General features: G+C 43.9%; 1 protein-coding gene across 1 annotated transcript in view; it reads right to left on the bottom strand.

Moving 5' to 3' along the window:
* Positions 1-20,755, bottom strand: part of Wdfy4 (WDFY family member 4) — a 248,056-nt gene that overhangs the window by 86,126 nt on the left and 141,175 nt on the right. Inside the window, exons 40-43 of the mRNA XM_090345544.1 lie at positions 11,953-12,030; positions 8,156-8,359; positions 5,296-5,347; positions 2,516-2,682 (exon numbers count right to left, since the gene is read on the bottom strand). Coding sequence (XP_090201670.1) covers positions 2,516-2,682; positions 5,296-5,347; positions 8,156-8,359; positions 11,953-12,030 — 501 coding nt within the window. The remainder of the gene's footprint in view (positions 1-2,515; positions 2,683-5,295; positions 5,348-8,155; positions 8,360-11,952; positions 12,031-20,755) is intronic.

Here is a 20,755-nt window from a genome sequence, read left to right as displayed (position 1 = left end):
CCATGTGTGGCATCCATGACAAATTCCCTGCTGTGACCAGGAAGACAAGAGACTTGAAATTTAAGTAAAAACTGGTGAGGCTGGAAAACAGCCTCTCTCTGGTCCTTGTCTGCCTCCGCCATAGGGAAAAATAGTCATCTTCTAGCTCCCCCTCAACACCACCCTAGGGAAAAACCTCCCTGGGTGAGGTTTTTTTTCCTCACCCTGCAAAAAATCCACTCTGAATACCAGTGCCAGTGCCAGTGACTCATGCCTAGCTAATGAGGAGGCTGAGATGTGATAATCACAGCTTGAAGCCAGCTGCAGCAGGAAGGGCAATGAGGTTCTTATTTCCAATAAGTACTATTTCCAATAAGTACTATATATGTATATATATATATGTGTGTGTATACATATATATGTATATATATATATATATACCAGAAGCAGAACTGTGACTCAAGTGGTAAGCACTAACCTTGAGCAAAATAGCTCAGGGACAATGTATCCAAGCTGTGAGTATTCAAGCCTCAGGATTGGTATAGACAGACAGTCCACCTTAGACACAGAACCTGTATGGCTGTGAGAGATGAGGGCTAAAACTCAGAGCCAGGCCCTGTAAACCCTCAGTCCTGTCCAGTGAGGACTAACCCCCCTGGGCTGTTGTGAGGAGCACACAGGTACCTGACTGCCTTCAGTGACTCTCAGTGAGGGTGGGCAGGTGTTGAAGAAGCAGTGGTAACCAGGGATGCCAGCATGGCAGTACTCCAGCGGTCCCCCCCGCCCCGACACCCTCCGCCCTAGGAACCCTGCCACACAACCCAGGTACTGTGGTGAAGTGACTTCATGGCTGAAATTAGGTTCTAAAACAGCTAGTCTAAAAAAGATAGCTTACCAGCTATCTGGTAAGCCCATGATGAACACCTTCACCACAACAGGGAGAAACTGAGGGAATTCAAGCCAGCTCTTTTATCCAACTGTATGCAACAGAAGAACCAGTTTCCCATATTCTAGGAGAATGCATGAGACCACGGGCCATCTTGGAGACCTGTTCCTGCACTTCAGGCTTGCAGGTGAGCATGTCATCTTTCCTGCAAGTCCAAGTTGCTCAGGTTGTAGGACAGATTCAGACCCTCTCCCCGGTCAGAGCACCTCTCAGCCTCATGCATGCCTCTCTGTGTAGACCTCTCTTGCCTCAATGACTACCCTGTCCCCTCACCAGTACTGCTTGGTGTCTTCCACTGACATCCCTGGGCAAGCACCTGGCTCACTTGTGAGACTGGAAGGCCCACCATTGCTCAGATCTCTTGGTTTAGGGCAAGGGAAGAAGGTTCTGTGTGTGTGTGTGTGTGTGTGTGTGTGTGTGTGTGTGTGTGTGTGTGTGTACATTTGTATGGATGTGTGTCTGTGCATGTCCTAGGGCTTGAACTCGGAGCCTGGGCACTGTTTCTGATTTCTTCTGAAGGCTAGCACTCTATCACTTGAGCCATAGTTCCACTTCCAGCTCTTTGGTAGTTAATTGGAGATAAGATTCTCATAGACTTTCCTGCCCCATCTGGCTTCATACTGTGATCCTCAAAGCTAGGATTACAGGGCCGAGCCACTGGCATCTGGCTGAAAATTAATTCTTTAAGGAGCACCTCATGTGTACCCCCCTTCCAATCTAACCTCCTTCTACTACCTCAATAAAGCCTGGCCCAGAGTTAGAGGAAATATCTGCCATGTGTTCCATGGTATCTGCTGTTTATGACATGGCTGAGTAGAGATTTGAACCTACGTCTGTTTTCCTGTAAGGTGTATTCTTCATCTTCCATTCCACCCTTATACTGAAGTAAGAAGGCCCTATTCTGAACACCCTGATTTATGGCAGTCCCCCTGGCTCTGTAGAATGAGTGCCCCACAAAATTCCATATGAAAAGGCTCGGTCCTCAAGGTAACAATATTAAGAGGTGTGGTGGACGCGTAAGAGGTGGGACCTAGTGCCACCTGAGACAGAAAAGTGCCTGAGGCTCTTATTTCCAATTAATCAGCAGAAAACTAGACACAGAGGTGTGGCTCAAATGGTAGAGTATGAGCCCCCCCCCCACACACACACATGAAAGAAGGAAGGAAGGAAGGAAGGAAGGAAGGAAGGAAGGAAGGAAAGAAGGAAGGAAGGAAAGAATGGGAAAGAAGGAAGGAAGGAGAAGGAAAAAAGGGAGAGGAAGGGAGGGAAGGACAAAGATAGGGACAAAGAGGGAGACAAAGACAGAGAGACAAAGAAACAAAGAAAGAGATCAAGAATTCTCAAGTTAAACCTGGCCCCTCAGATTGCTATGAAGGTCAAGGTAGGACGTTTCCAGAATTTCCTCAATAATTTGTTAGTTTAAATGCCTGGCCCTGGGCCCCACAAATCTTAGAGCCTATCTTTTTGCTCACTGATTAATAGTGAGAAGTTTTAATTACAAGTGAAGACCTCCCTTCCCACATGAGTGAAGCCAGTGTAATTTTCTCCTGTGGAAAATCCTTCATGACTAAGCAGGGTGGCAGAGATTACCTTTTCTTGATCGAGAAGCTCCTGTAAAATCACTTGTCTTTCCTGACACAGCTCCAAGAAGTCTTCTGAGTGTAGACTCTCATGCAAGGCGGGAAAGAATGTCAGCTGTGTGCAGTCCACAGCCACCTCATTTGGCCCCCTGTCTTCTTCCTTTGGTATCAGCTGGCCTGCAGTATCATAAAGGGACACAAGATTTGGGCATGAGCATCCTGGCAGGCATTGCATCTCCAGGGAGAGTATGCAGCAGTGCCCGTCTATGCCACTGAAAGGAAAGCCAAGGTTGCAGGACAGAAATATGTGGGGTGGCTTGCCACTGCTTCTGAAAAGACAATCCCTGCCTATCCTGTGGTGTATTGGTCAACACAATTAACACCAAAAAGCCAGAAGGGAAGCTGTGGTTCAAATGGTAGAGAGCTTGCCTTGAACAAAATAGCTCAAGCTCTCAGTTCAAGCTCCAGGACTGACACACATCACACACACACACACACACACACACACACACACACACACACACACACACACACACAGAGTGCATCGCAGTCACTTTTCCATTCCATTTAAATTTCTCAGCACAACTAAAAGGCTGTGAACAGCTCCATTAATTACATTTTTATTAAATGTTCTGTTGTTATCACTGGTCAGCCCAACCTATATTCTAGAGATGCAATAGAGTTGGTAAGAGCTCTTTCTGCACACACACACAGATTTCGTTTCTAAGGCAGGGACCTGTGCATCCCAGCTCAGCACACAGCTATGTCCACTTCATAGCCTTGCTTCTTCCCCCTTTGAGGATGTCACACGACTACAAAGCCATGAAGCACAATCAGGATTTCTCCATTTGAAACTGACCCCTGAGGTTGTTATAGGGGTCAAGGTCAGAAGATCCAGAGGTCAGAAGATTTTACCCACAATTTATTAGTTTGGGTTACATTTTTTAAAGCTCCTATGGGCAGCCTTGGTCTGGACACACAAGCTTAAAACAGCCTATCCTTTTGCTCTGATTGACTATCAGTTAGAGCTCCCTTCTCATGTAAGTAAAGACACCTTGTTTCTCCCCTGTGGACTGTTCTTGGTGAGTAATCAAGGTGACATATGGTATCCTTTCCTTGATCAAGAAGCCCTTGTAAAATTGCTGTTTTTCCTGAGGTAATTCTTATCTCCAATTGACCAGCATAAAACTGGGATTGAAGGTGTGGCTCAAAGTGGTAGAGTGCCAGGCTTGAGGGAGGGAAAAAAAGTTCAGAAAAAGCACATGTCCCTAAGTTCAAGTCCTAGGGCCAGAAGAGAAAAAAAATCCACAAAATAAAAATAATTTTATGCAATTCCTTCAAATTTGAAAAGTAAAAATAGATATTATCAATGTCATTTTTATAACTAGAGAGTCTAAGGTGAATAACTATTCCATCTGTTGTGGGGTTTTCTTGTTTGTTTGTTTGTTTGTTTTTGCCGGTCCTGGGGCTTGAACTCAGAGCCTGGGCACTGCTTGGACACTGCTTGCTCAAAGCCACTTGCTCTACCACTTGAGTCACAGTGCCACTTCCAGCTTTTTCTGTGTATGTGGTACCAAGAAATCAAACCCAGGGCTTCATGCATGTTAGGGCAACCACTCTACCACTAGCCACACTCCTGGCCCTCTCATCTGTTCTTATCTCAAGTTATTTTGTTGTTTTCCTCCTGAGTGTTTGGGTCATTTATGGAACACATATTTGAATTGCTTAAGGACACTTTTTTATTTTGGTGCCCATATTAGGGCTTGAAATAAAGGCCTCAAGATCTCCCAAACTTTTCACTCATGTCTGATGCTCTACCACTTACACGACACCTCTACTTCCAACTCTATGTTGGTTAATTGGAGATAAAAGTCTTTCAGATTTGTCTACAATGCTGAATTCAAACCTTAATCCTTAGACCTCAGCCTCTTGAGTAGCTAGATTACAAGCATGAGCCTGTGTCAGGCTCAAGGGTATTTTCAAGGTCTTCCAGATAAAACAAAATTAACCAGACTGCTCCCTTTTCAAAACTGTGATTTCAAGTTTACCTCAAAAATTCCTCCCCCTCGCTGACTATGGTGTCACACATCAATAATCAATGAGGAGGAAAAATTCCTCCCCTACCTGAGTATCCAAGCTTGAAATTCTGAAAGCACCATAACGCAGTCTTCATGCTGCTACTCTAACTTTGCATCATTTACTTCTCCCAAAATATTAAGTTCATACCATTAAAATATGATATTGAAGATAACTATTTTTTTGCAATTACCAAAATAGGTTTTATTTCCATTTTCACATCCCAGCTTCAATGTTCTCTTTTTTCATATAATTTTTACTGTAATTAATAGAAGGGTTACATTATGTTCACCAGATAGAAGGTGCATTACTGCATAAACATTGATACCCTTTCTCATTTTCAGTGCCCATTTCAGTCTCCCCACCCCTGCCCCTCATCTGTTTTCCCCCCTTCCCTATCCTATTTCAAATAACCAGATAAACATATATACAATATATCAGATAACAAGGTAAAATGCTGTAACAATATGAGATAACCAAGGGACAGCAAAAGAGATGAGAGATAACAGTACATTAAGGACAACAATCACTCATTATATGGCTTTTGTTTCTATATCCTGGAGGTCCTTTCATTTAGCATCATACTATAAGGCCTTATGTATCTAAGTTTTGCTCTGTTGTAAATCTTTGCTAGGAGAGCCCAAGGTTAATATAACTATTAATTGGCTTAACTTTATTAAAGAAAAAATATAGATAAATGAACAAACCCAATACCTTGATTTTCAGCCTGGGTTTGAGACATATCACTCTTTCTGTCTTGGTATGCCTGAAACAGGAATGGAAAAAGTAAAATTAAATCCTGAGTACTATGTCCATGGCCCTTTCCCTACCCTGAGATTCACAACCACACACACGCGTGCGCGCGCGCGCGCGCGCGCGCGCACACACACACACACACACACACACACACACACAGCCTTTCCGATTACTCCAGAAGCAAGGAAAGGAAAACGCGAAATCCTAGAGGACCACAATAAAATGCAAGTATTAATGTTCCTGAGTCAAAAGGAAAACCCACAGTCTTCCATTAAGTAGAATTTACAGTAATTACCAAAGACAGACCAAGATGGGACTAGAAAATATGCTGAATATCTGGGCATGACCTGCTCTGGTGAGGGACAGAGAGAGGACTGAAGGGTGTGGGGGCGGAGGTGGGGGAACAACCAGACAGTAGAGCAGAGCTTCTGAGACAGTCTGTCCTTGTCACCAGCACAGCAGGCTTCTTACTCTTCCTGCTTCAGTTCCTAAGAAATGTACTTGGGGAAAGATTCTTCATATCACCAGACACCCACTGACTTAACTACAAATACAAGTGTCTACTAGATAAATTCAATATATATATATATACACATAAATTAAATAAATATATTATCTATTAAATATTATAGTGCATGCGCATGTGCACACAGCAATCCTGAGGCTGCACACTGTCCCTGAGCTTCTTTTGCTCAGGGCTAGCACTCTAATGCTTAAGCCCCAGCTCCATTTTGGGGGGTTTCATTGTTTTGTTTTGTTTCTGAATGTATTATTGGAGATAAGAGGCTCACTGGCTTTCCTTCCCTGGGCTGTCTTCCACCAGTGACTCTTAGCTCTCAGCCTCCTGAGCAACTAGGATGATAGGCATGAGTCACCAACATTCAACATAAATACAATTTTTCTCCTTTGGTTTGAGGAGTGGATTTCAGTGTGGATATAAAAATGCTAGGGTTACATATTAAAAACCAAAGTTAATATGGCACCTTGAGATGGATGCAGAAGGTTCAATTCCAGCACCCTAAGGTTTGCAAGCGTACCTTTCAGAATAGTTTACATTATGAATGTTCAATGAGGACATGAAAAACTGACAGACTGATATTGCCTGGAGTTCAATACAGGAAAGTATTTAAAGCAGGTGGAACAGATTCACTTGAAAGCAAAAGAACAACGAAACAGACTCCTTGTATACAGAGGAGGCCTAGAACCAGAAGACCAAAGTCTCTCAGAGCCCGGCTCAATACAGGATCCCTGGACTCCTCCCCCTAGAGGCATGTCCTGGTTGGCTGGCTGGCGAGTGGACAGGTGCTGCTGGGAATCTTCTGACTGGTGGTCCCGCCCCATCCCTCCTTTCTGTGGAGCACATGCGCAGAACTTTCTCTATGACTGGATCTCCCATCTCCATGTGGACTCTGGTTATACTTACATCTGTCTATGTATGCGGGAAGTCTTAGTGCCTCTCATCTATTAAATAATGTCAAAAGAAAGTTTTGGAGCTAGGTGTCCATAATCTTAGCTACTCAGGAACCTGAGATCTGAGGATCATGGCTTAAAGTCAACCTGCACAGGGAAGTCCATGAGATTCTTAGCTCCCTTATCTTAACCACCAAAAAGCTGGAAGTGGAGCTGCAGTAGAGCACCAGCCTTGAGCAAAAAAAGTCAGGGATAGAAGCCAGGCCATGAGTTCAGTCCTGGGATCAGTGTGCATAGACACACACACACACACACACACACACACACACACACACGGTAACTTAAAGGCTGAACAAATATGGCCCATACCTGTAACTCTATAGCTATCTGAAAGGTTAAACCCAGGCAAAAGAGTTCATAAGACACAACAACATCTCCATGGAGGGCTGGATGGGGTGCTACACTCTTGGAATCCTAGATAGCCTAACATAGGCGAATCCTGCTCAGACATGCAACTGAGCTGGAAGCGAGACCCTATCTAAAAAATAACCAGCATTCCCTACCACTCAGCCATATCACTCCTGGACATTTACCCAGAAGGTCGCAGGACAGGATGCCATAAAGGCATTGCACATCCACGTTCACAATAGCCAAGCTATGGAAACGGTCCAGATGCCCTATAATGGATGAGTGGACCTCCCAAATCTAGTACATTTAGTACACAAATGGCACATGTATTCTCTCATATGAGGAAGCAAGATCTAAAATATACCGAGACATGACAAAGTATACAGGACTCTAGGCATTCAGACACAGTGAGACCAAAGAAGGGCACTCTTCCGAGAGGAACACCAAAGGGCAATGCCTATGTACCTCTGATCATACAAAATAATATTTATTGAAGTAAACTCCAGGGAATGGAAACAAGAGGGTTTTATTTTTTCTTGGTTATTTATCTTATTTGTTGATCTGTCTCTGAGAGGATAAGAGAGGCCCGGAAATGGAGGAACAAAGAGTGAACAAATGTGGCACGACTTGTGGTTGAGGGTGGGAGGGAAATCCTGGGAGAAAGTGAGGGAAGGGGTGACGTCTACAAAGAAATATACTGTAACTCCTTTGTATTTCACCTCTAAAATAACCATTTAAATAATGGTAACCAGCAGAAAACAGGACTGGGAGCATAGCTGAGGAGTTAGAATGCCTAGGAAGGCAAGTACTATGGTTCAAAGTACTATGGTTCAAACCCCAATGAATCAGAAAACAATGCAACAACGATGTCTCTAGCCTTACCTGTGTAACTCTTGTCTCCTACATGTTGACACATGAGCCAGCATAGCTAACCCTACCATTTTCCTGCATATTTCCCACCTGTAAGCCTTCCTCTCTGTCCTGCTGTCCTAAGGCTTACCTTGCCCAGGCCTGGGCGTGTCTCCCGTGGAGACAAGCGTCTGATGCGTTTCCTCATGTGAGCAGGTCCTTCTCTCCAATCCAGTTCCCACTGGGAGCGTGGTATGGCTCCTGCCATCTGGCCCCACAAGCCCAGCTCCCCAAAGAGCTGCTCCTGAATCTTGGCCCAGGCACTGGCTGCCCTAAGGTGCTGGCATCTCCGCCTCTGGGAAGCAGAAATACAACATTATCCTCAGACACTTGTTCCGGTAGGCTTCAAATGAATAGGCCAAGTGCCCTGCAATTATTTAAGAATGATCCCTCTCTAGGTAGCCCCCAGGAATCCTTAGGATGCATACAGTGTCCCCTCTGGATCAGGGCCAGGACAGGAGAAGCCAATCTCAGCCACCAGCCTGCTGGTGAGAGCAAAGAGCAATGGCCCTGAAGCAAGTCTGCTTTTTTGCACATGGACATGGAATTTCACCATGGCCCCTCCCTTTCTAAAAGGATGCTGACTAGACATCTTCTGGTGGCCTGGACTGGAGGGAGAGTGGAATTAGCCCCCCTGCAACAGCGGCATGATCTGAGCAAGTCATTCCCATCTCTGACCTCATTTAACCCCTAGCTGTTAAATGAGATGCTTGGCTTGGCCTGGATGATATCTCAGGGGCCCTTTCAGATCCTAATATCGTGTGTGTGTGTGTGTGTGTGTGTGAGAGAGAGAGAGAGAGAGAGAGAGAGAGAGAGAGAGAGAGAGAGAGAGAGAGAGAGAGGGGTTGTCTTTGGGTAGTTGGGCAAAAGGATCAGCTTGTGAGCAGAATGCGTCTTGATCCATGCCATCCCTTCCATCACTCTCCCCGTCTCTCTCAACCCCACCCACCCCCTCCAGTTATCTGATTTCATTTTCACATGTGCACACTGATTACTATGACTGTACTTGCCCATGCTTCTCTCCATTCATCTGTCTCCCTCCCCTAAACCTCCCTCTCCTTCTCTGACATGTTTCAGCTTCCTGGTATTCATTTTGTTCAACTGTGAGTTAGTTGTTTGAAGCAGTTACCACAATTTCAATCCATAGTTCAGTCAAAATGTTGGTGTAGACATGTATATGACCTTGTGACTGTTTCCTATACGACTTCCACATGTAAGAGAAAGCCTGTGCCCTTAGTGTCATTCTTGAGTGTTCAAGCCTTCCAGCAGGTTCACAGAAAGTACACCTGTCTGTGTTAATGAAGATGATCCCATCAGTTATCTCTGAAATTCCATTTGGTTTTATGGTCTTCTGTTATGTATTTTATTCCAGTACCGTTTAAATCTTTACAAAAGAAATATATTACAGAGGTAGGGACTAGCAGGAGGAAGCTAGGCTGGGAGGAAGGAAAAAAGAGGCTGAATATGTTGAAATGATCACTTGTAACTATGAAAAGAAAACAAAGAAATCTGTGGAGGATACTATTTTCGGGAGGGAAGGGACAGGAGTGTGAGATAGGGGTGATTGATTGGAATACATCTAATATAAACAATATAAGCTAATATACATTATGATTGATTGGAATACATGTAGTATAAACAATATAAGCTAATATACATATGCAGTATGTTATATATAATACATGTAATATCTGTAATACATTTGTGTCGTATGTTATATATTGCACCCTACACTGCTTTTAGGTCTATTATATAATCCATGAATATTATTTATGCTGTATAAAATACCCTACACTGCTGTTAAAGGCTACACTGAGGTCACATGAATCACTTGTCAGTGCAATATTGTCATCAGGTTAGGACAACTGAATCAGTGCTGCCAATTACTGACAGCTATAATGATGAGCAGAGGCACATCAGGCCGAGCTCCTCACCTGCTTGATCTCAGTTTTCTCTACCCAATGGGCACCATGAATAAAAGTTTTCTGTCATCTCCATGAAAACACAAGCCTACACAGGGAGAAGTGGCTTCCAGGGGCCAAGGGCAGTCACACTGCCCTTGAAATTAACTACTCAAGTGGCATAGGGCTAGTGGGGGGGGGGGTAGAGAAAGAAAGAGAGAGACAGAGAGAGACAGAGAGAGACAGAGAGGGTGGGAACGAGAACCTCAGGGACAGTGCCCAAGTCCTGAGTTGAAGCCCCAAGACCTGGCACAGAGAAAGAAAAAAAGGTAGGGTAAATGCTCAAGACCCCATTATCTTCAGCAAAAGGTGATTGCATCTGCATTCTTTTAAATATCCAAGAGTGTTTTAAATATTTAAACACTTGGAAAGTATTCTCATGGATTAGCTTGAAAAAATGCTGATTTTTCTCAAAAATACCTAATCAACGGTAAAATTGCACACATTTCTCAATCTCTCTTAACCTCAGTCAGGCCCTGCTGATGAAGATGGTTCAGGGTTACATCGCAGCAGCCAGATCAGATCCACCATTCTGGGCTCAGCGCTCCCGGTCCTTCCTACAGAAGCCTGGCAGACCCGGCAGAAACCCGCAGAGTTCCTCCAGGCACATCTTCCACTCTTCCAGCAGAAATGTCAGGTTCTTGATGAGATGCTAATCAGAGTATTTAATAAATAAGCTCCTCCCCCACACACAGTGCAAATGAAGTCTGCGTGGGACCTGGCATGAGAGGCCTGTCCATCAGGCATGGAACGGCACCAGGACCTCTGTGCAGTGAGGGCAGTTGTGCTGGGGTACCTTGGCACCCCCAGTAAAACCCCAGTGCAACTGGAAAAATCAGATCTGCTGGCCAATCCCTTGGACAGCCAGCAGGCATGCCCCACCTCACCACCCTCCTATCATTCAGGGTATTCTGGAAGGCTAGTGTGAGCCTCGCATCCCAGCAAGCATGCTCTACAGTATGCTTCAACAGATGCAATTCAATCCGGAGAGCAGTGCCTCTCCCGACTCTCGCCCCCGGCACCACACCTCATCTCCCTCCATAGGTACATTAATGGTTTCTTCCACTTTACCCATCCTCAACCTCCACAGGTAAGCTAACCAAGCCTCACCTCCTCATAGGTAAGCTAAGGGTTGTGTGCTTTGAAACCGGAGCAAGGACATTACTAGGAAAGACACATGTCCTGGAAAAGCAAATACTTGGGCAAAGGACTCCATTTGGCCCACATATATCTTGACAGATACATGGCAGAAAGCATTTTTTCTTTGGAGGGAGGCCCAAACTTAACAAATGAAGTTTAGTGAGTGGGTCAGTCTTAGAGCCCCCTGAGCCCGTGATAAAATAACACCGAGAGATTCAGTGTGCTAGCTGAATGAAGAAAAACACGTACCCTAGAATTACTAAGTCCAACCCTGCCTTTTATCATGTACATCCCCAATGTCAAAGTGCTCGGGGTGTCTACCTTTGAGCACCCACACTCTGTTAGTGTGTCTCTGTCTTTCTGCTTCTCTCTTGCCTGCTTACTCAGTAAAGCTCTGCCAAGTTATCCTACCATTGTGACTTGTTCTGAAATTCTTATTCTGTGATTTGAAGTCAAGGACCTAGGACTAAAACCCTGAGTGGAGGGTATCCCCTTCTAGAGTGAACCTGCCAAACCCTGCCTGGAAATGGTGATGTCCCCAGCTCTGAGCAGGGTCTGAGGCAACCCGGGCTTTCCCGGTGGAGGAAGAAGAGAAGGGTAGCTGGCCTGGGTCCTTCCTTGGCTGCCGATCTATGAGCATTATGCCCTTGCATCAGCTTCACAGATCACTGGTGACCACTTACTGACTTACATAATGAAAGACTGAACCCAAGACCCTTCTAATTTTGGTATTGATTCACGGTGGGTTCCAGTCTATTCTATAGAGAGAAGATACTCTGTTTCTTACCTGGACATGGTCTTTATATAAAGAGGCGTAGAGCTCCTGTCCTCTTCGCCGGTAGTTCTCTATACAGGATACAAAGTCCTGGAGAGAGACAAAGCAAAGCACCATTCTGACCAGTGCCATGGCGGGAGGTGGGGGAGGAGGGAGGGAACATGGCTGAGTCAGTAGTAGCCTTATGAACGAGGACCTATCGCACACGAACATGTTCACGAGCATGGGTTACCTCCTCCTTCTCATCTAGAAATGAAGCTGGCCTTCTTTCTTCCCAAGAATAAATTCAAACAATCAACATTTGAATAACCAGCTTTAATAAAGCAGAGAGCCTCCCAGAGCTGGTAAGACTTGCAGAGCCAAGATTCTAGAAAGAAATCTTATTACTTAAGGACAATAAAAATATATTTTAAAAGAGAAAATAAATAAATTCAACTTTACTGCACGGCAACTCCTTTGTACAGCTATTTAAAAGTAAAAAGAACATTTCTTTAATTAGAAAAGGAAGTTGGGTGCTGGTGGCTCACACCTGTAATCCTAGCTACTGGGGAGGCTGAGATCTGAGGATCACAGTTCAAAGCTGGCTGAGTCAGGAAAGTCTATGAGGTTCTTATCTCTCATTAACCACCAAAAAGCCAGAGTGGAGAGGTGGCCAGACATCACTAGTTGGTCAGGTATCCGTGGCTCATGCATGTAATCCTAACTACTAAGGAGGCTGAAATCAGAGGGCCATGGTTCAGGAAAGTCCATGAGACTAATCTCCAATTAACCAGCAAAGTCAAGCCAGAAGTGGAGATGTAGCTCAAGTAGTTAAGTACTAACTAACTTTGAGCAAAAAAGCCCAGGAACAGTGCCCAAGCACTGAGTTCAAGCTCCAGGAGTGACACACACTGGTTGAGTTTGGATACAGTATCAAAGAAGAGTATCTGTAATCTTTTTCTGAAAAGATTACTAAAATACTCCTTTCTTTTCTAACTCTTTATTTGTGGGAGGGAAATTGTATTCAATATTTTGACTTAAAAATACATAAATGAGGGGCCAGGAGTTTGGTGTAGTGGTGGAGTGTTTGTCAAGCATGCACAAAAACCCTGGTTCAATTCCTCAGTACCACATACATAGAAAAAAAGCCAGAAGTGGTGCTGAGGCGCAAGTGGTAGAGCTCTGGCTTTGAGAAAGTCCGAGGACAGTGCTCAGGCCCTGAGCTCAAGCTCAGGACTGGCAAAAAAAAATACATAAATTAAATAAAGAAACAGACATAAGAATTCAATATTCTTATATTAAGTGCTTCTGTATTAAGTGCAGGTATTTAAAAAAGGTTTGGGAAAGCCAGGCGCTAGTGGCTCCCACCTGTAATCCTAGCTACTCAGGAGGGTGAGATTTCAGAATCATGGTTAAAAGGCAGGCCAGGCAGAAAAGTCCATGAGACTCTTATCTCCAACAAACCACTCAGAAAAAGCCAGAAGTGGCACTAACCTTGAACATGAAGAGGCTTAGGGATAGTGCCCAGGCCCAGGGTTCAAACTCCAGGACCAGGGAGGAAAAATGATTCAATAAAGTATTAAGTTATGTAAATCTTTTCACAATCTTTCCATTTTAAAATAGTCAATCACCCTAAAACATCTTTACCAACAAGCATTATACTCATAACCCGACCTATAAAATTGTCACTCCTCTGCACAACTACTTACTAGTAACAATAAAAAATATTTAAATGATTAATCCAATTAAAATTCTGTTTCAATTCCTTTTATAGCAAGTATTAGTAGATATAACCTACATAAACAAAAGCTTTTGGGATTACTCAGTAATCTTTAAGAGGGTAAAGAGCTCTCCAAACAATTATTCTTCAAATGAAGTACTACTTTATACAACAATTTCAATACATCTCTTCCTTTTGTCAAGAGCTGGAATTTGAACTCAGCCTCATATTTACTAGGCTGGTGCTCTACTCCTTGAGTCATACCTTCAGCCATGTTTTTCTCCTGTTTATTTTTGTGGGTCATGGAGCCTGAGCTCGGCCTGGACACTGTCCCTTAGCTCTTCAGCTCAAGGCTACTGCCCTGCCCTGGGCCTGGGCGCTGTCCCTGAGCTCTTCAGCTCAAGTGCTAGGACCCTACCCTGAGCCAAGCCTCACTTCCCATTTTCTAAAGGTTAATTGGAGATAAGAGTCTCGGGTCCTTTTGTGCCCAAGCTGGCTTTGAATCTTAATCCTCGGATCTCAGCTTCCTGAGTAGCTAGAATTACAGGTGTGAGCCACCGTGCCCTGCAGAATCTAGAGTTTTTTTCTTTTTTTTTTTTTTTTTTTTTTTTTTTTTTTTTTTTTTTTTACCAGTCCTGGGACTTAAACTTAGGACCTAAGCCCTTGGGCTTTCTCTCTCCACCACTTGAGCCACAGCACCACTTTTGGCTTTTTGTATGTATGTGGTACCAAGGAACCAAACTTGGGTCTTCATGCATGCTAGGCAAGCACCCTACCACTAGGCCAAACTCCTGGCCCCCCTCCTGCTTATTTTTCAGATAGAGCATCACTTACTGCACAAGTCCGAGCCTGAAGTTAGATCTGCTTCACCAGGCTTTCCTTCGTGGAGATAGGAGTCTAATATACTTTCCTGACCAGGTCGGCCTGAAACCATAGCCCTCTCAGGCTCAGCATTCCACATAGTTTTTGTTTGTTTGTTTGTTTTTGCAAGTCATGGGGCTTGAACTCAGGGCCTGAGCACTGTCCTTGGACTTTTCTCAAGGCCAGTGCTCTACCATTTGAGCCACAGCACCACTTCTGGCTTTTTTCTATGTATGTGGCACCAAGGAATCGAACCTGGGTCTTCGTGCATGCTAGGCAAACATTCTACCACTAGGCCAAACTCCCGGCCCTTCACATAGTTTTGGGAGAGATTTTCTTGCCACTGTACTTGGACACGGGATAGCCTCAAACTGTGAGCCTCCTGATCTCTACCTCCCAAGTATCTAAAATTACAGGCATGAGCCACCAGCATCCAGCTGATTTCAATAAAACATCTGAAGTTAAACCAAAGTCAAACCAAAAAAAAGTATACACGAGGTTATTCAATGTCTATAAAATTTTAAATGTGAGAAGTAACATGATAGTCCATGTCAGAGAGTGGTAAATTTGGAGAAAGAGGCAAACCATGACTAGAAAGGGGTGCCATTAATCCTATATTTCTCCAAAATCTAACTAGCAGTCACGTGTCCACTTTATTAATGCATGTTGTTCTGCACATTTGTGACTTAGAATATTCTCCCTTTGTATACTATGCTTCAAAAACTACAAAACTGTTTATTGGAAAACACTAAAAATATATGAAAACAATATAATTTTTAAAACCTAGTTGCTGTTAGGGAGTTATGAGATTAGGGTATTTTTTCTTTTTTTTTTCATTTGCAAGTTTCTTCAAAATTGCTTTTGCACTGTTCACACACATTTATAAGTAAAGCAATCATTAAGAAGATCACAGTGACATAAAATGCTGAAAAATTTGACTAATTCTCCTCCTAGGCAGAAGCCCAGACTTGTTTTGAATATGAGGCTTTGGAGACAGGAAGCAGGAGGAGAAAGCTCTTGGGAAGAGGGGATTGGCCGCAAAGCAGCTGCCTTAGGAAAAGCAATGTGCCGTCTTGCCGAGGAGGGATGGGCCTTGCCTAATGGCTCCAGGGCCTCAGCCGGCCCAGAGCAGGGATGTGGGGCAGGCTGCTTCAGAATGCGCTCAGGAAAGACCAACCCATTGCTCCAAGGCTGAGAATGAAAGGCAGGAAAGTAGAAAGTAGAGACATGAGACCACGTTGGTTCTTGGCCCCAAGTAAGCCATATTACCTGGGTAAACCATTTAACTCTTTAAAGGATTTAATTTAGTATCTTTCAAATGAGGTTACTAGTATCTCCTTTCTCTCTTTGCAGAAATGTTTAAACCTAGAGAGACAGTAGAATGAAAATATACTGCAATGGGGTCTCCGAGTGAGGCTGGTGGGGCATACAATACAGAAGCCATAAAAATGATTCATTGCAAAAACAAAAATAAAATGTCCTAGAAAATGTCTTCAAAATGAGCACTTACACAGCCAAACACTAGTGGTTCATGCCTATAATCTTAGCTACTGAGATCTGAGGATTGTGGTTCTAAGTCAGTCTGGGCAGAAAAATCCAAAGTCCATGAAATTCTTATCTCCAATTAACAATCAAAAGCCAGAAATAGAGATGTGACTCAAGTGGCAGAATGCTGGCCTTCCCTGAAAAAACTAAGGGATAATGAACAGGCCCTGAGTTCAAGCCCCAGTGCAGGTGTATGTACACACACACACACACACACACACACACACACACACACACACACACGCAGCAGTTATTTGGGAGAACAGGAGAGAAAATTGATCAAGGTCATGTCAGTGGGTTTACCTAAGCATACAGAAAACACAAATACTTGTTTTCCTTTGATCTCTTCTCTTAATCTTACTTTCCATTAACTAATGTACTTGAAGCACATTATAACTGTCAAAGTTATATTACTGCATTTTGTGCTCAGAGCTAGGTGTCCTTTAGCTTTTACATTCAAGGCTGGCACTCTAGCACTTGAACCACAGCTCCACTTTCAGCTCTTTGGTGATTAACTGGAGATAAGAGTCTCATGGACTTTCTTGCCCATGCTGGCTTTGAACTGTGATCCCTCAGATCTCAGCTTCTTGAGCAGCTAGGATTACAGGCATGAGCCACTGGCTTGTGGCCCAAAAAAAGGTTTTTCAAGTGAATATCACGGTGGATATTTGCCATTTAGTATCCTCATTTTCCACATGAGATACAAAAGCCATGTGAGGAGTGCCCACCAATACAGGAAGCAGAGGTGGGAGGAGTCCGTGGGCTTCCTCCATATGCACCTCCCCCACTCCATCCACAGTGCTAAGCCCGCACGCTCCCATTGGCCTCTGGGTTCTTACATGCTCTGGAAAATTGGCACAATCTGGATGTAGAGACAGGAAACAGGAGATGTGGGTCAGTTCAAGGGCAAAGGATCATCTGCCTGGACATCAATCAGGGACAAATTCAGAGCGGAATGCTGCATTGCTTATTGGAACAAAATGGCCTTCGCCAGTGCATGAAATACTTTGGGAGGCTTTGAAGTAGAACAAAGGGGCTCCAAAGGCTGTGTGGGGATTTGAGAGGGAAATGGAGCTGGTATTCAGCATGGGCTCTCCTAGAGCTTCCTCAGCTTCAGGATCTAGTTTTAATCTTGGAATGGAGAATGGGGCACATGGCAGTATGAGGGTTGGTTTTAACAGAGCTGACCACACTTGGATGGTGCCCACCACTTTGCCAGGGGCACCCTCTTGGGCTGGACAGTGGCTGGTGACACTCCTGTCCAAGCTGTCCCACAACAAGCACTTGCCGTCTGTTGATGAAGTCATCCTGCTAGTTAGAGTGCGTAACCCAGTAATCAGTGTGTGGTCTCACAAAAGGAAGGCCGGAATCTGAGGGCATCTGCCCAGATCCTATTCAGAAGCTTGGTATTAAGATGTATGTTGTTGGGGTGTGGAGGGGAGCAGACAAATAGAGAGAGGAAGAGTGGGTGAATGCAGCCATCCTATTTAATGTACATGTGTGGAAATGGAAGCAGATAACTCGAGGGGTGGGGTGGGGTTGGGAGAGATGGAGGAGAATGAGGGAAGGGGTGACACTGAGATGCACTGAACTCACAAACTGACACGGTAAGTTGAAATCGAGTTGAAATCTCTTTGTACAACCACTTAAATATAGAAGTAGCAACGGTACTAGTGGTAATACTAGATGATGATCAAGCTAGAAATCAGAGCTACAAAGGAGGCGGCTGGGATCTGAGGGTTTAAGCTCAAAGTCAGCCCTTGAAGGAAAGTCTATGAGACTCCTATCACCAATTAACCACCAAAAAGCTGAAAAGTGAAGCTGTGGCTCAAGCAGCAGACTGCCTTGAGCAAAAATATGCTCAGAAACAGCTCCCAGCCCTAAATTCAAGCCTCACACACGGATGATGATGATAAAGGATAACAGTGTGACTTCTAGTTTCTCCATAGGAGAATCAGGTGAATCAGGCTAAGACTGAGCCCAGTAGGAAGGATGCTACCTTATGCCACACTATCACATCATTGTAGACCATGTCATGTTAATATCTCTTAGTCTTTTCACTCACCTTTTCACTGCCAGTAATGTACCTCCAAGGAAATCATACGAGAAATGCACAAATACTCAGTGGGTAACATCTTTTATCAGCCTATTTATAGTAGCACAAAATGAAACAGTTTAAATATCCCTACAAGGAAGGATGCTTTGCCCCTTTGGTGGTGCACTATGAAGCCACCACAAATATAGCTCTCCCTAACAAAAAAACCAAGGGTAGGGACCTTCCTGGCAGGGGAGCAAAGGCTAGATTCCAGTTTCCTTTCGCCAACATGACCAGATGACTTTGTCTATAACCTGCACAACCATTCACAGTAGCCCTGGTGTCCAAGAAAAAAAGAACTATGTTCTTACTATTGAAATTTTGAAAAGATTACAAAATGGGTTACTCATAACAATTAAATGTATATTTATTTGCGCATAAGAGAAACACTAAAACAAAATACAGTGTGCCAGTCATTCATGCTGCTCATAAAATAGCTGTAGTTCTCACTTCCTATAGGTATAGAGCATTATCAGACTTCCTGCCACCCCTAGTCTAGGCAAAGTGGGAGAAGCATGTGAAGAAGCTTAAGGGCTCATGAATAATTTGCTAACCTCTTTTTTTTTTTAACTCTGCCATGGAACAAAACATTCTGAACAAGTGCTGTTCCATAGCCAGTGTTGTTGAGACACGAATAGCACAGAACCCTCAACCAATTTTCAATCCAGTTGGAATACAAGTGAGAAATCTAATTGTAGGGTAGTTAGATTAGGGAGGGTTTGTTACGACAGCATAACAAAAGTCTTCCTGAGTAATACACACCAAAAGTGACAGAAAAGATTAGATTCCAATTGTTTAAAAACCTTTATGAGGGCTAAAGGGCTGAAGCAAATGCTCAGTAAGCTCCATCCAGCACTCACACACACAAATGTAAAAAGCAAAAGACATGGCCAGGAGATTGAGATCGCTCCAGTGTGGGCAAGTATGAAACTAGTTAAATACCATTAGCAAAATGCTGGAACAGTTTGAGCCACAAGACAAGTAACTTAATGGGCTCAGGAGATGATAGCCCAAAATCTGACATAAATATGGACAAGTGCCTACTGATATAAATAAAAGTCTGAATAGATAAACACATAAATGAGGAGAAAAAAGGCACAACTTCCTTATAACTCTTGTAAGATGTAGGCACTGCCCCCTACAGGAAATGGAGTTTAATGCTCACCACGTTTAAGGGTAGAAGGAACCTAGTGATTCACACAAAAGAACCCACCAAGGAAAAAAGGAAAAGTAGTCATTTTCCAGTTGCAAAGAGGTCCTGATACACCCCGAACTGGGTGAGCGTCACCTGAGCTGATGTCACAAGGATCTCATGTTGGCTGATATGACTGCAACAGGACAGGCAACTCACCTCTCATGTCTCATTTCCCCCATCTCACAACCCTAGATGAACATGAGAAAAACATGACATGAACTCAACTTGTCATTCTACAAATTATCTGCAGAGTGCATCTCAAAGCTGTCAAGACCATTAAAAGAAAAAAGCAGGGGAAATCTCTAGGTCTGTCAACAGCACAGGAGGCTGAGGAGACAGCTACCTACCGTTGGTACCATGGAATTCTGGATAACGTGGAACCCCAGGGTAATGGCAAAGCTGGAGAAAGCTAGAGTCTGGCATTTAGTTAACATCCATGTGCCTTCATCAGCTTCTCAGCTGTGACAGACATATCGTGATCAAATTGCTCTTCAATCTCGCGGATAGAAGGTTCTCTCTTCCCACAGCTCTGAGCAACCTCATTGTTTCTTTCCAGGTTGAGCATATCCACCTTTTCACTTTGGCATCTTCAAATTGCTGTCCTCATAACTCTTGTGCTCTTACACCATTAATCAGTACACGGGTTACTAGAGCACGGATACCTCATCCATTGGTGACTGGTTATGACTGGTGATCAGGTAAGGATGGGTGACTGGTAATCATTACCATTGGATGCTGATGAGTTTTATAAAACCACCATAATGGGTGCATCGTAATTGTGCTCAAGGGATAATTCGCTTCCTGGGTGACAGAGTGAGATGGTGCAAAACTTCATCCCTACACCTGATTGTACGCTTACTGAGTACAGCGGTGTGCAACCGAAAGCTTACAAATGATTTCTGGAGTCTTCCATTTCCTATTTCCAGACCATCGGTTAGGGGATAGCGGGTTAGGGAGACTCCTGTACCTAAATGGTTTACATAGTATGCATTTTCCAGAGAAGACTGACAGAGCCTTAAATGCAACTTCTTAGGAAAGACCCAGATGAAGTTAAATAAGAGAGGCAATTAATGAGGAAGAAAAAAAATTGCATACAATGTTTTTCCTGTTTGATAGAAAACCATGTATAAGAGTCTGTGTCCCTATGATGATGACGTGATGGAGACAGTCCAGCCTGTGCCGAGCAGCAGAGCAGCCTGTGCGCTGCATCTTGCTGCAGCCCTGGCCCACGGGTCTTTGGGGATGTTGATTTGGACAACTCAGGCCAGGAGATGCTTTCTGTGAATGCCCACATAATTGCTCTTTTCTCTGCTGTGGAAGCAGAGCCCCTGGATCTTTAATAAATGTCAAGCAATACCAGAGTAATAATCATATTTCCAGCAATAATGACAAACAACTGGGGCTCAGAGTGGGTGAAGAG

The sequence above is a fragment of the Megascapheus bottae genome, chromosome 15 (assembly GCF_031878675.1).
Source record: "Megascapheus bottae isolate mThoBot1 chromosome 15, mThoBot2.hap1, whole genome shotgun sequence".
NCBI classification, from domain to species: Eukaryota; Metazoa; Chordata; class Mammalia; order Rodentia; family Geomyidae; genus Megascapheus; species Megascapheus bottae.
The sequence above is the reverse complement of the archived record's forward strand: the minus strand, read 5'-3'. Positions and strand labels throughout refer to the sequence as shown.